The 11,678-nt window shown below is 43.7% G+C and overlaps 2 protein-coding genes across 2 annotated transcripts; both read right to left on the bottom strand.

Annotated features, from left to right (window-relative positions):
* Positions 1 to 4,426: 4,426 nt before the first annotated feature.
* On the bottom strand, positions 4,427 to 6,451 carry LOC126318601 (uncharacterized). Its single transcript, XM_049993414.1, has 2 exons — positions 6,353 to 6,451; positions 4,427 to 6,171 (listed from the first exon to the last, which is right to left on the bottom strand). Exons 1-2 carry the CDS (start codon positions 6,417 to 6,419, stop codon positions 4,454 to 4,456), a joined length of 1,785 nt encoding a protein of 594 aa, XP_049849371.1. The 5' UTR covers positions 6,420 to 6,451; the 3' UTR covers positions 4,427 to 4,453.
* A 155-nt stretch (positions 6,452 to 6,606) lies between these two features.
* Positions 6,607 to 8,058, bottom strand: LOC126318648 (33 kDa chaperonin-like). Its single transcript, XM_049993468.1, has 2 exons — positions 7,977 to 8,058; positions 6,607 to 7,870 (listed from the first exon to the last, which is right to left on the bottom strand). The coding sequence occupies exons 1-2, from the start codon at positions 8,055 to 8,057 to the stop codon at positions 6,911 to 6,913; spliced, it is 1,041 nt and encodes a 346-aa protein (XP_049849425.1). The 5' UTR covers position 8,058; the 3' UTR covers positions 6,607 to 6,910.
* Positions 8,059 to 11,678: the final 3,620 nt, after the last annotated feature.

Here is an 11,678-nt window from a genome sequence, read left to right as displayed (position 1 = left end):
AGGAAATGAGACGCACGCTCAAAAAAAAGAAAAAAAGTTGCGTTTGTGTATAATATGTACATGTTTTATTCGCATAATGTGCCGAGGTGTCTGCTGTAATACGAGACACATATTCTACAGACACGAATGTATTGAGATCGAACGTGTCCATAATTTGGTGCCTCAGAACCCATCACAGCCTATATCACCCCGGCCGCCATAATTTGCATTTTTCTAACAAAAACAGGCCCATTTACTCTTATATATTACACTACAATTCTATTTATATAATTTCGTGTTTTCTCGTAAATATCCGGAACATTCTCTATATAGTTGCTTTCTCAAGCTCAAGCTTTTTGTGTAACTTGAGCAGCAACCGTGCCTATATTAGTTTTTGATTTGGTCGATAACAGAAGGCAATGTAGGCACGCGTTGAATGATAGTTGCGGCTCGATGCCACGCCTATTGTTGTACTCACTTTGAATTCACCATATATACACAAACCGTTAAGAAGATACAACATGCAACACGATTCAGGGAATCCGATATCTATTCGCATCACCAATTGGAAAACAACGTGGATGATTCCCGCTTTCCTCTTGGTTATTATGGCTGTTTGGGACTATCTGTTCTATCCCACCATGCTTCGAGAGCTTGACTACAGCGTTGCCACCAATTACCTCGTCCACCTTGTTCTCATTTGCTGCTCGCTCTCCCTGTTGCCGGACGACGAGTCTCTCGTCCTGAACTTCTCTGACAAAACGATCTCTTTGACTAGGAATTACTTGCTCTTCAAATCCAGAGTCTACAAAAAATCGCTGATGGGTCTCTGCAACATCGAGAGAGTAAAGGTCGATGAAAAACACGCCAGACTTGTCCTCTGCTACTCTGACGCCTTCAAACTCCCACTTTTCACCAAGGAACTCAGGGAAAGAGATGCGAACCGCGTGTACGCCACGATCAGAACATGCATAGGACTCGATTCAGACGAATCTCGAGACATGCCGCAACATTCAAGAAACTCGTCCAAACAACAGCCATCTTGCTTCAAGCAAGATTGAGGAACCGGGCCATGAAGCATAAAGTGCGCTCGTCGCATAGAATACTTGACACACACAAATAATGCCACATTTTTGTACCTTTCTTCTAAATAGATACTAACGGATCTACTTCACCACCTAACTGGTATGTACATCATTTTACCGGGCTCTTCCATAAGCCCAACCTTTCTTTCTTTAGGACTATAATGACATTGTCCGTTTTGTTCCACGTTGCGTATGACTCCTCCCTGACGACCTGCTGGCCTAGAGTTAATACAAATACGACATTCTCACGTTTGTGGTTGAGAGTATAAAGATAAACGACCAAATTCTTTTCTATTTTTAGAAGGTCAAATTGTGTCTTCTCTGAATTCTTTTCTATTGATACTCGTATCGTAATAACTGTCTGTGTCTGCTTGATAACTGCAGAGGGTACTTTCACCTTGAGTGCATCGAGGTAGACAGGCGTAGTTCTTGCAAGCATGAATGGCCCGCTGTCGCTCGGCGTCACAGTGAGAACCCCTTTCACCTCGTCGGATACGGTAATTAGCTGTGCCCGTGTCAGTGTGACCGGCTCGGACCCGAGCTCTAATAAGATTAGTTGGTCGGTTTGAGGCAAAGGCGTATGCCAGCTTTTTTTGACGTTTTTTTGGACATCACCAGAAGGTGATGAATGAGGCGGCTCTCTCATGTAGGAGATGCCGACTGCTGGTTTTAGAGAGCCTGGTTCAAACACCTCGCCGTACTGTTCTTCGATGGCTTCGACAGAAGTTCTGACAACGAGGCTGAAAATTTCTGCTTGTTTTCGTGATTTCCGGTACGTTTTCCTGCCAAAGATAATGTCATAGATTCGGCAATCCGGGCGTTTGACTATAGCATGAAGCACGTAAGGCACTTCCCAGTGGTCTTCGCCATATGATGATTGGCCGGTTCTGCATACTACCCTGCTAGCGGAACCACTGCAGGCATGTACGTCATTCTGACACGCATGATGATGTCGCAGGGAGATGTCATCTATCTCGTCGTGCCAGCACACGTTGATGAACGTCGGATGCTTTAGGCTCCTATAATCATGATATGTGATGGTCTTGGCGAGAATACAGAATCCGACTTGAGGCTGAATAAAATGATCTTTTTTTTCCTTTTCTGAAAAAATAATTCTCTTGCTGTGTGTTGAATTGCTTAGTTGGCTTTGGAGTCTGACTTCGAATGGTGCCGTCCGCATTAGTTTCACATCTTCGAGGAATTTCTAGAAGAAGGAGAATGAGTGAGGGATTTCGGGTTTACCGAGGAGGGGACAGTTATCTTGGTGGTGCCTCAAATAGACGCAAATTGCGCGTACTTTTTTTTCGTCTGGACATGTTTGAGTGAGTAGAAAGGACTGAAAGAGCTTGACGAAGGCCGGATCTTTGAGCTGAGAAAGGAAGTAGTCAAGGTCCTTGAAGGCCAGAGGCGGAGGTGTGAGAATTTAAAATTGGAGAAGGCGGAGATGAGATATACATACGTTGATCGGCTGTGAAAAGGAATTCATGTTGAGAGGAATCTGATTTGAAATATTTCGTATGATTGATTTGGTGCAGGTGAAATTTCGGAGGAGGAAAGATATGTGCAAAGATTTGCGATGGAGTTTTGTAAAATAAAGTACAAAGCGGAGGAGAAAAAGTTTTTTTTTTTAATGTGATAGAAAGGTAGAGTTGCGATGCCGAAATGGACAGAGATAATGGTGAAGCAACACCTTACATCGCGATACACTATGATAGTGCAGAGGTTAGCATGCATCCGGACTGCGTTGCTTATTCAGAGGGTTTGAATTTGGTGGCACTGGCGTGTTACGAGCTGAAAAAAGAAAAGTCGATGCGAGGCGATGAGAAGACCGGACAAGAGAGAGAGGGGTGTATATATTTTTATAAAGTGGTGTCGATTGACGAAGGTGATGTGAGAGAAGGAGTCGAAAGATCGAAAGGTGTGTATGGCGGTGATGTATGTGAATCATGGAAATTGGAACGATTGAATGTCAGGGTTACGGTCAGCTCTGCTACGGCGCTGAAAGGAGATTGCTACAAGATTGGGTCAGCTGGCGTACTAGAAGTCAAATGGTGGGAAAAAGGTCTTGATTACGATGATTTTTCATCTTGGTTGTATGTGTCATTATCGAGTGGGGTGGTAGAGGTGTGGACGGTGTCGTTGGGCGATGAGGTGGTAAATATGACATTGACGAAGGAGTTGCGTGGTGATAGGAATGAGTCTTATGAATGCCAGGCGAAAAACAGAATTGACACTTCAGAACTTGACAGGAACGATATGTCGTTGACGTTAGATGTGAATAGATTGGTCGTTTCTGGTTTCCGTTCAGGTGATATTCATGTTTGGAACGACGATCATCTTCCAATTTGGTCATGTAATAGGGCGCACGAATGTGAAATTTGGGGTGTTTCGTGGCTCGATAATTCGTGTGAAGCGAATTTTTTTGTCTCTGGTTCAGACGACTGCAGCTTCAAGGTTTGGGACATCCGTCGATCGCCTTTTTCGGGTCCAGCGATGCAAAATAAAACTTACTATCAAGCCGGCGTGACAAGTTTTGCAATTCCTTCATCGAGCCGCGACGGCCGATCTGAGTCTGCCGGTGCACTTGCCACCAGCAATGAAAGCCTCAATCTGGCCGTCGGGTCCTATGATCAGACTGTGGCAATCTGGGACTTAAGAAACGTATCAAAAACACCTGTTGTATCGAGGGATTTAGGCGGCGGCGTGTGGAAGTTGAAGTTTTTAAATCCACAAAGAAACGGTCCGCTCGGAGTTAACGACTGCCTTGTGCAGACGAGTCTGGAACATGAACAAGCCCTTCAAACGAGACTTTTGACAGGACACAAAAACGCCGAAAATAACCGCTCTTTATCCAAAAATTCAGTGATTTTTTCCTCGATCGCCTCCGCAGCGTTGGACGACAGCGACCAACTTGCTCGACCCTTTCCTACCACGTCTAGTTTGCTTGCTGCCTCGTGTATGGGCAATGGGTTTCAGGTTCTCCAACCGGACCTTGCCAAGGGCGCCATATCCATTCTGACTCGATATTATCCCAGGTCTTACCTTTCCGCCCCTTCGCTTGCCTACGGAATCGATTGGGTCCGCCTGAGGCACGTGCGTGGGGCACCGCGTCGCGAGTCCGAAGGAATGGTTGCTTTGGTTTCATGCACCTTTTATGATAACACCATATCGCTCTGGGCAATCAAGGACTCACAGGAAACGTAAGCTCTCAAGCGGACCACTCAGCAGGAAGGTACGCGCATGTCCGCTTGCCATATCTAGTGCGTCAAGTATGGTGCATATATTGCGAACATATTCAGAAACCTATGTTCGATGGGCTGCTTAATAAAAAAGATTTTGTTTTGAGCGATGATCCTACTGCGTGTTTTAAATGCGGGAACTTTATTTCGTCACCCTTGAGCTGAGAGTATTTTGTTGTTTTTCTGATTTTTTGGTTTGCCGCCGGGAACAGGTCGGTTATTTCCATTTTTTGGTATCTTCTTGGTGCCGCCTACGATCGTCCTTTTCAGGGTCTCGGAGGCGACAGGAACTTCTGCGCCATTACAAGAAGCGTCTGATGTCTTCGACCAATTAGGGTGTCGATACGCGCCACCGCTATTCTGAGCCTGATCGGCCGATCCGGTCGATTTGCCGACCTTTTGCGAGGAACCGTCGCCGAAGGATTTGAGACTAGATTCAGGTTTCGTTGACTCGCATAGGCGTACAGGCTCCTGAACAACAATATCCTGTGTGGGAGGGGATGCATAAGCGGGGAGACAGTTAGGAACAGGCCTCCATTGTATTTTCCACATTTCCTGGCAAGGTTCACGGACAATACAACGTCCCTTGACATCAAAAATTTCGTAGCGATTATCCACGCGCATTCTCGGCCATGTCACAGCAGAAATCAGATACTTTCCGTCCGGAGTCCATTCGTGATACCCGCTGCAATAAGAGACCGCAGATCCCAATTTGACGAGCTTGACTGTGTCCCAAAAGTCCATTTCTCCAGGTAATTGCCCGAATCCGCCAAGACACAAAATACGTCCATGTGGATTCCATATTACCTTGTTTCTCGGATCCAAGCCCAAGTGCCCCAGCGCCTTACATTTCCTATTAAATAGTGTGGTTTTAGACGGCATAAATCCATACGTCACGGTAAAATCGTGTCCGTTGGGATTCCATTGGACGTCGTGAATGGGACCCTCTTTTTCCAAACTCACCCCAGTTGTGTACTTCCCATCCGCCGATAAGTAATACAAAAACGTCTCCCCGTAGTACGCCTTCCCAGTCGTATCAGTTTTAGTCCTCGCGAACACCAATAGAGCTTGACCACGAAAATGCCACATAAACTTCACTTCATCCGCACGGAAAAAACTCGCTGTAGACATCGGAACCGAACTCACCAACTGCACGTCACTCTTCTCCGATTTAGACACAGGCACGTTCAGCCCATATATAAACACTTTGGCTGGATGACCGCTCCTCTCAGGCAAAAACACCGCTAACGATCTCTTAGACAAGCTCCAGTCTGAAATTCCTATACACGCCAATTTAACACACTTTTCAACGCCATTCTCTTCCCCTCGTTCCACCATCCACTGCCAATCATAAACCTCTATTTGGCCATTCTTCCACCTAGCCGCCACCTTCTCATCATCTGTCCACCGAAACATCGGCCAGCATTGTCGATTCGCACTCTTCCAAGACATGACTTTCTTCCCATCGTGAATTCTCCAAATTTTCACATTCCTCTCCTCCCCTTGCTCCCCTACTTCGCCACTTCTGTTCGAAGATAAAGGCTGCCACGTCACTAAATACCGATTATTCGGCGACCAGTACAAGTGCTCCTCTACTCCCTGTACATCGTCTATTATCTTCACCGTCTCCATCCTCTCCACGTCTAAAATCTCAACCCATCGACGGGTAGATAAACTCGTCATCCACACCATCTGCCTCTCGCCTCTCTCTTTGTCGCTCGCCTCGCTCTTTTCTGCCACGACCAAAGCCAAATACTTCCCATCCCAAGAATACAAAAAACAAAACGCCTCTTTCTTGCTCCACAACACTCTCAACTCGCCATCAGACCCCAACTCTTTCACCACCACCCCATCCGCAGACGTTCTGTCTAAAAAAACCGAATGTCAGAAAACTAAAATGTACAAAAAACCTAATCCCTCTTCAACGAAAACGCCGTCCAGACAGAGTAAACAACAGCCGCCGCACGCCCATTCTCCGAGCTCTTCAGCCCTCTCAGGGTTATTTAGAATCCCCAACAACCCCTCGCACACACACACACACAAACGTACATGAAAATTGATACCTGTCTATCGGCACCCTAATTCGATCCACAGAATTCTCCCTCTTCTGCTCCATCGCCGCCAATTTTACCCCAGATCCCCTCGTGATGAATTGAACCTTTAGAACGCTAAAACCGACCCAAGCTTGTCAACTGCTGAAAAAAAAAAAATTGTACCACCAATAAGAGCGCTCCTCCACAAAAATCTTTTTGACCCTTCTCGGCCTCATTCAGAACTCTACATATAGAGCCAAATTACCTTATGAAGGGAAGGCTCCCTTTTAGCCCTTTTATTCTGCCAACTCGAAAAATTCCGAGTGCATAACCATCTTCTCTCTAACCTCAGAGTACATTTTTTCTCTCGTAAAAGCTTTCGAAGCCTTCAGGTGTCCAGATCTAACCATCACGAAGGTGCATTTCAATAAAAAATTTCAGCGCCACATAAAACGCCAACTCTCTGATGCAACGCGGGCGCGTGCATTCAATTCCACTAAAAAAGCTCACGCTAGTCCCTTGATCGAAAACTGCAGATCTCGAAGCCCCTTTTTTTTTTGCCTTTGAAAACCTTTCAGTCTTTTGACAATGCTTCTAACTCTTCCACTTCTCTTGTATCAAGCATATACCGCTCGTTACAAAATTGACATGTAACCGCCTTCTCACCAGGCTGCCTGTCTAAAAATTCCCTTAGATCTTCTTTTTGAAGTTTTATCAATAATTTGGTAATTTTGTCCTTCGAACACCGACAATGGAAATCGACTAGCAGTTTTTGTATGCTGTGTTCTTCTAGTTCTTCCTGCAGAATCGCCTTTAGCACTGTCTTTAAAGAATGCTTATCCTGACCAAACAGGACCGACATAGGCGGCAGGTTTTGAAGGCGATGAACATAAGGCTCTAAATAGTTTTGATTTGATTTTTCGTCCTTCAGCGCCGGCAAAGCTTCTATAATCAGGCCGCCGGAAAATGTAACTCTGTCTTGATAGTCCAGCTGGGTGTCAAGGTCAACGTATGCCGGAATTTGTTCTGAGTATTTGTAATAATTAAAAATATCAGACGAAATATCGGCACTTGCCAATGGAACAACTGAATGGTAAGGACTAGCCTGGTTATAAAGCACCTTGGTGATTCGTAGGGTTCCTCCTCCTCCTAGTGCTAATCCAAGTGGCATATTGCTTGCTTGATTTACTTTCGGCGTAGTTGTATACGCGCGTACTTCTCCATTTCGAATTGCTTCTGCATATATCATTTCAACTGGTCCAGTACCTCTAAATTCTAAAATGACTCGCTCATCTCCATATTGCCAGCTGGCCAGTAGTGAAGCTGCAGACATCGCTCTACCGACCAATTTTGTCATGATAGGAGAAAGCTGGTGACGTTCTTGAGCACGAGTTACAGCTCTTGTATTATTAATGAGACTTATCCGAACTCTTTGAGTAAATGCTTTCAAAACATGATCGCGGGTGCGCCTTTTCTCAAGCAAGGACGGAGAAAGTTTCGTTTCATCAGGAACCCGACAAAATGTTCGTTGATACTAGTCAAAAAAATTGTCATCGTATGCCAGCCAATTATATTATATTAATTGAATATATGATCATATACTACAAAATCAAAAAAAATTTGTCGAAAAAACTATGTACGTCTCTATCAACGTGATTTACTCGACTTGCCGTTAGCCCATTTTGATTGTTACCAAAAAAGGATAAGACCTTTGAAAGCATGTTTATAAGATATAAGAACGCAATGAAATTATCGAAAACGACCACAAAGGTTTTTAAATCATCTGTTATCAAAAAAAAACGATGTTCGCTGTCAAAATATTCGCTTGTTTGCAGCAAGCCATTTGTCTTCACAGATGTTTGCGTAGATCCCTCTGATGATATGATTGCAAAAACACCTTATGCATGAATAGCAGTTGATTTTGTTTACTACATTTAATTCGTTAAACACACCCTATAACAGCCTAACCAGAAGATGTCTTTACACCAGAAGTTTTTTTCAGTCATAAAAACGTCATTTTAGAAGAACTTGGAGAAGAACAGCTCTCCGTTCGTTCAGGCTCTAATTTAATGACAAGCTTTTTCATATTCTCCTCTTTGCAACCAGTTAAGACGAGAGCCCAATAAAAAATTTATTATTGGTCAAAATAATGCCGGGATTCACGAAGATTTTTACTTTTACACTTTATACAAAGGCTTAAAGCGCAGTTGATATGATTATTGCGGTTTTCGACACCGCGACTTGCTACCACTCATGTCTAAGAAAAGTGTTTTTTCAGTAGGTAACACTGTTACAGTTATAACACCCCGACAAGAGTTCAAAGGATGTGTTTTTGCGTATGATCCGTCTACTCAGCTCTTATTACTTCGTACGTTGTGCTTTAAAATCCAAATACAATACAATACACTTTTTTTGCTCATAGAGGGCTTCAAAATCTCTTCGGAGAACTGACTTTGCATAAAAGGTCCAATTTATGCACAAAATACGTTTCCGTCCTAATATTTCTGTGCTTGAGTACATCAGAATCGGAAAGCAATTCTAAAATCCTGATCAATTTTATCAATACTTCTGAAATCAAGAAGTTTTACCTGGTCGGTCAAGAAGATTCCCACCAACTTCTGAAGCCCCGCACGTTAAACGTTCAAAGACTCCGTGACCAAGAAAAAAAAGTACTTGAAGACATAAGCAAAAATACGCAAAACAACGATGTTCCTGCACACGCACAAAATGTGTTCAATGAAATCTCTAAAACACTCCCTTGTGTGTGGGACAATCAAGATATAATCGTCATGTCTGAAATCCGCGTATTTCCACCTTATAATCAACAGAGTTGTGCGGTTGTTTCAGGAAATTCAAGATGTTTGTCCCAAGTAAAAAAAATAGTACGTTCATTTTATAATCAGCCCTTCATAATCTACAGTATTCTAACACATGCGCTGATTAATTTAGCTCACTGGTGTACACCAGAATGCTGCCAATCGCTAGTTCCACGTCGTTTTGCATCCTTATGTGTGCGCCGTCGCATATTGAGCAAACCGATCTCTGTATACAAAAAATAATCCCATTCCAAAAAAGCATGGCTATTTCTAAGAGAATCATAATGTATTTGCACTTTACTGCAAAGACGACTCGGGAAGTTTTACCGATTCGTCAGCTGTATAGCATTTTGTATATTATCATACATTTTTCCTAAAATATCTTTTTCATTGTGTTTTTGATTTCCTTCTCTATTTGATGTCTACGTCAACCTCTTTGTTACAAATTTCGTGTTCCGGTTGTGACAATTGGGCTTTCATCGATGTTTTGTATCCTCTAGATTCCTATGTCTATAGCGCATTCGATAGCTTTTTAACTTCGGAAAAATCTGGCTCTTCGCTGAATTCCGGACTCTCGAGTTTTTACTATTGCGAGGGATGCCAAGGCATTGTGTGCAGTACTTGCGTAGTTCCGAACATAGATGCACTATTCTGCCCTCAATGCTTGCAAGTAACGCCTGGATCTGGCTTCGATCAATGTAGCTTAGGATCAATACCGGCAACAGATAGGTGCTTGAAAAATGAATTAGGTGAAAAATTGTTTCCGCCCTCAAATGCCATCTTTAAAAACCGGTACGAGGGTTATTGCTCATTTTTGAAAAAAAATTTCGCATATTTAGACTAAAACATTTTCAAAAAGCTGCAAGAAATGTTTTCAATGTCCTTGTTGCAGCAGCGTTTCTGTTTCTTTTTGTTCTGTCTCATTAGATTTATTGAAAACAAAGTATCCGGCCACCTATCAAAAAGCAAGAACACTTCTACAATGCAAAACGTTCAATAATGATACCAAACACAACTCTATGCACGACGCGTCCTCCACTCAGAACACCTCTGATGATGTGGTCCCTTCCTCGGTCAGTTTCTTGTATTGCCCTTTTTGTTGCTATTCCTCGATCGAATCCGACGAATTCAGTTCTGACCAAGGCGCACCTCTAAAATCTCCTAATACAAGTGCCGACACCCGAAATGTACTTCGTCCATCAGAGACGTCTTCGTTTTTTGTAGCAGACAGCACAATCGGTCTCATTGCAAATATTTGGGAGGCCGAACAAAGTCGTACTAATCTGATTGTTGAACAAGTAACTGATCGTTCTTCTCTATTCACTCCATTGGGGCCCCGTAGCCATTCTCCCAATCGACGTATGTCTCCATCTGGTGATAACGGACGCAGGGGAGAGCAGAGAACCGTGTTCTTACAATTTGGACTACCCACGGCGGATTCGGCCAAAGAGATAGATGATTATAATGCCACATGCAGCTCAGAGAGCAAATTTTATTTACTCGAAAAGACACCTGAAGCTGAGAGGCCCAATGTAATGAAGGAAGTCAGCGAGGCCTCTCAGTACTCATCGTCGAACATGGAATTTCATACGAATTCCAATTATCTGACCATTCATTCTGAGAATCTTGAGAATAATTCCTCCGGTGTCGATTATCTTCTATCTAGCGGGGGTTCCATAGATCCATCGCAGCAAGGCGCTGTTTGGCCAGCGTCCGAAGTCTTTGGCACTTCTACGCCATCTTATGTATATCCGACGGTTTTTAATGTAAAAAATTATTTTCGTTCTATACCGCAACATGTACCGTTAGTGCCTGTTTGTTCTAAGAAATGCCTACATTGTTCGAATTTGCTTGTAAAGCCAACGGTCGAGCTTTCTACATCCAGCCTGGCCAAGATTCACGGTAAACCATGCTTTCCGGACTTTGAAAAGAAGCACGCAGCTTTGTACGTCAACATTGAAGCACTTCTGTGGTGCGCGTACGCTCTCAACCGATAGAGGCACCTTGCATTCGCGGGGCGAGATTCATGGCGATGTCAAGAGGGCGAGCCAACTGGTGCACGAACACGATTTTTTTACAAGTTGAACACTTGTACGCGTTACTAACTTGAATTTACACAGTTTTTATGTACCTAGTATCGAGGTCAAGGCTGTAGAGTCTGATGACGGGCAGGACGCGCGCCCCGTTCTTCTGTATCGTCAATGGAGTGCCATTTCAATTAAGCTGGTCAATCCGCCGCTTTTATCTTGCATGCATGTTCAGCTTGAACCAGCAGAGCTGAGCGATGCGCATGTAAACGAGGGCGGTTCAGGAGGCGTGCAGTACTGTAAATTGGAATGTCGTGGATGCTCTACTTGGGTTGTGGATGAAACAGAGATCAATGCTGAGAAGAGCGATGAGATTTGTTTTTCTGAAATGGAGCATTCTGTTCCTAGTTTTGATTCTCTTTTAGAATCTGATTATGACAATCCAGCCATATTGTGTCGAAAGCCAAAAGAGGTTTCTTTCATTGTTATGGCGATGCCG

The sequence above is a fragment of the Schistocerca gregaria genome, unplaced genomic scaffold (assembly GCF_023897955.1).
Source record: "Schistocerca gregaria isolate iqSchGreg1 unplaced genomic scaffold, iqSchGreg1.2 ptg000673l, whole genome shotgun sequence".
NCBI classification, from domain to species: domain Eukaryota; kingdom Metazoa; phylum Arthropoda; class Insecta; order Orthoptera; family Acrididae; genus Schistocerca; species Schistocerca gregaria.
This window is presented reverse-complemented; position numbering and strand designations above follow the sequence as displayed.